Source organism: Muscardinus avellanarius, assembly GCF_963383645.1.
Source record: "Muscardinus avellanarius genome assembly, chromosome: 3".
Classification (NCBI taxonomy): domain Eukaryota; kingdom Metazoa; phylum Chordata; class Mammalia; order Rodentia; family Gliridae; genus Muscardinus; species Muscardinus avellanarius.
Genome location: NC_137788.1, coordinates 95,745,474 through 95,748,069, shown reverse-complemented (window position 1 = coordinate 95,748,069; position 2,596 = coordinate 95,745,474). Strand labels below are relative to the sequence as shown.

The 2,596-nt window shown below is 52.8% G+C and overlaps 1 protein-coding gene across 1 annotated transcript; it reads right to left on the bottom strand.

The window, feature by feature from the left end:
* Positions 1-1,231: 1,231 nt before the first annotated feature.
* PRMT6 (protein arginine methyltransferase 6) lies at positions 1,232-2,350 on the bottom strand (the record flags this gene model as incomplete). Its single annotated transcript, XM_080693489.1, has 1 exon — positions 1,232-2,350. One exon carries the CDS (start codon positions 2,348-2,350, stop codon positions 1,232-1,234), a length of 1,119 nt encoding a protein of 372 aa, XP_080549615.1.
* Between the last annotated feature and the right edge of the window lie 246 nt (positions 2,351-2,596).

Genomic DNA, 2,596 nt, shown 5'->3' with positions numbered 1-2,596 from the left:
TTTGTTTTCTATTAGCATACAAAAAGCAGTCTGAATTTTCCAGAATCTGAGTTCTAAAAGGTTGTAAAACTTAAGAACTGTCAATATTAAAACAAAAGGCAAAAGCACAGAAAGTACACAGAACTTACTTCATCTATAAAAATAGTGGGATGCCAATGTTTTATTTGCCACAGTGATAAGGAAAGAAACATCAGTGAGTTGGATTTGATAGCATGACTCATGTTTCATTATAAGTCATTTTCCAAAATTCACAGCTTTCACATTTGGCTGAGCTGATTAAAAAAAAAAAAGAAAGAAAAAGGAACTTTCACTAGATGTAAGTAGGCCAAGTTTTATGATCCCTTAAATGAGTTTAAATGAATATACTTTTCTACACTTTTTTTTAACTTAGTGAACTTAAATAACATACCCATGTATAAATAAGGCCTTGGGTTGAGAAGCTTCCCTTACCAACCTGCTTCATAAGAATGACACATATTATGAAACATACATGAAATTTTTTGGTTGTCATGACTAGAATTTTAAAAATCCACACTACTTTGCTGTCCTTCACACCTTTTCTCCTAAATATTACCTTTTGAATTTCTTAGGTATGATGGATTCATGTGTTCAACTTTAGTACTCAGTAGAAACAAGAAACAGTAAGAGTAATAAGAACAGGGCTAAACTTTCTCATCTCCCCCTCTTTCATTACCAGTAGTGAGGTTTATTTAGAAAACAATGAGAAACAAGTACCAAAGCCTACAGGCACCTAGGAATGGAGGGAATTCAGAGACGTAAAATATGGCTCTGGAGAGTAAGCCATACTGGAAACTTCTGGAGTCTACTTGAACCCTTTTACCCTTCTCCCCCCTCCCTTCGGGTTTAAATAAGGGTGAGGTGTTTGGATTGTGCACTGACCCAGCAGAAACTGACATTTTCATGTTTTATTCCCTGTAAAATACAAGAAATGGAAATACAAGTGCTTTGTACCACATGCTTTTGAGGCTTAAAAGCCCACTAATAAGCACTCTATAGCCCACCTTGGGGCGATTACTTTTTAAATAAACACTGCCAGAAGAACCTCCTCGAAAGGAGACTGAAGTCACTCTCCCTCCCCAGGAACCACGAGGGAAAAGAGAGACACTGTCCCCTACTTGCACATGGGCATCTCCCTTTCTCCTCTGACCTCTCTAGCCTCTCTCACACAGGCTAGGGTGCCTTGGGAGGCTGCTGGGATAAAAGGCAGCGCTCAGTCTTCCATGGCAAAGTCTTTGGTCTTTTCCTCCTGGTCCCCCACTTTGTAACGCAGGAGCACACGCAGGCGGCGAGGGTTGTCCCGAGAGGGCAGCAGTGTGATCTCTCCTGAAATATCGGTGTCTTGCTCCACTTGAACTGGCTCATTTAGGTAGAGGAGCGCCTGCTTCCAGTGAGTGGCCGGGTGAAAAGGCGAGGTGGACAGCACCAGGGGTTTCTCCGAGTCTCCTCCAGGGAAGGTCACCTGGAACCAGATGGCAAAGCCATGCATGGGCGCTGAGCCATAGCAGCTGCAGCGGAAGCGGCCGCCTACCCCAGCCTCCAGCTCCTGCTCCAGGCCGGCTTGGGCCAGCTCGAGTTGAGCAAAGCGCTGAGGCCTGGCCAGCACGTCCTCGCCAGACAGACCCTGCACCACGATCTCCGAGTGGCTCATGAGGCAGCGAGTGGCGAAGCTCTCGAGGCAGCTCATGTCCACACCGTAGTGCTGCTTCACCTGGCTCCAGAAGCCCAGGCGCCATTCCAGCATCTGGTCGCTGATTGGGGCGATGAAGAGCTCGGCGGAAGCCGGCAAGAGGAGACCGCCCTCCTTCAGCCACTTGGTCCGCGCGTGGAGCACAGAGCTCAGCATGGACTCGTGCAGAAGTCCGTAGCCCATCCACTCGCTCACGATGGCGTCCACCTGCTCTGGCAACTCCACCGTCTCCACCGGGCCCGGCAGGACGTGCACCCGGTCCTCCAGCCCGTTGAGCCGCACCACCTCCCGGGCCTGCTGCCAGATGGCACTGGCCTCCACCGCGTACACGCGCCGGGCCCCGGCCTGGGCACAGAAGATGCTCAGAATGCCGGTGCCCGCGCCCACGTCCAGCACGGTCTTGCCTCGCAGCGCCGCCCAGTTCCGCAGGATACCCAGGCGGTAGGCGTCGGTGCGGACGCGGTCGGCGATCATCTCCTCGTGGACCGACACGTCCGAGTAGCACTCGTAGTACAGCTGGTCCCGCTCGCGCTTAGTCCTCCGGGGTCGCGGCACGGCTGTCTCCGGCTCCCCGCCATCTTCCTCCTCACTCCCCTCGCCGCCGCCCCCCGACTCCAGCTTCCTCCTCTTGGTCTGCGACATCTTGGCGGCGGCGGCCGGCTCCCGGCGGGCGTTGCGCGGCGCAGCGCGGGCCCCGAGGCTTCTGGGATTTGTAGTGCGCGGTCGCGAGGCCACTTCCTGCCTGGAGCCGCCCTAGGCGCTGCCCGACCTCGCCCTGGGCCCGCCCGCCCTTCGGTTCCGCCCTTTCGGCGTTCCCTCCCTTTCACGCCCGCCACGCCTGTATTCAGTGATTGAGCCCTTCAGCCTTCCTCTCTTCAATCCTCTTTT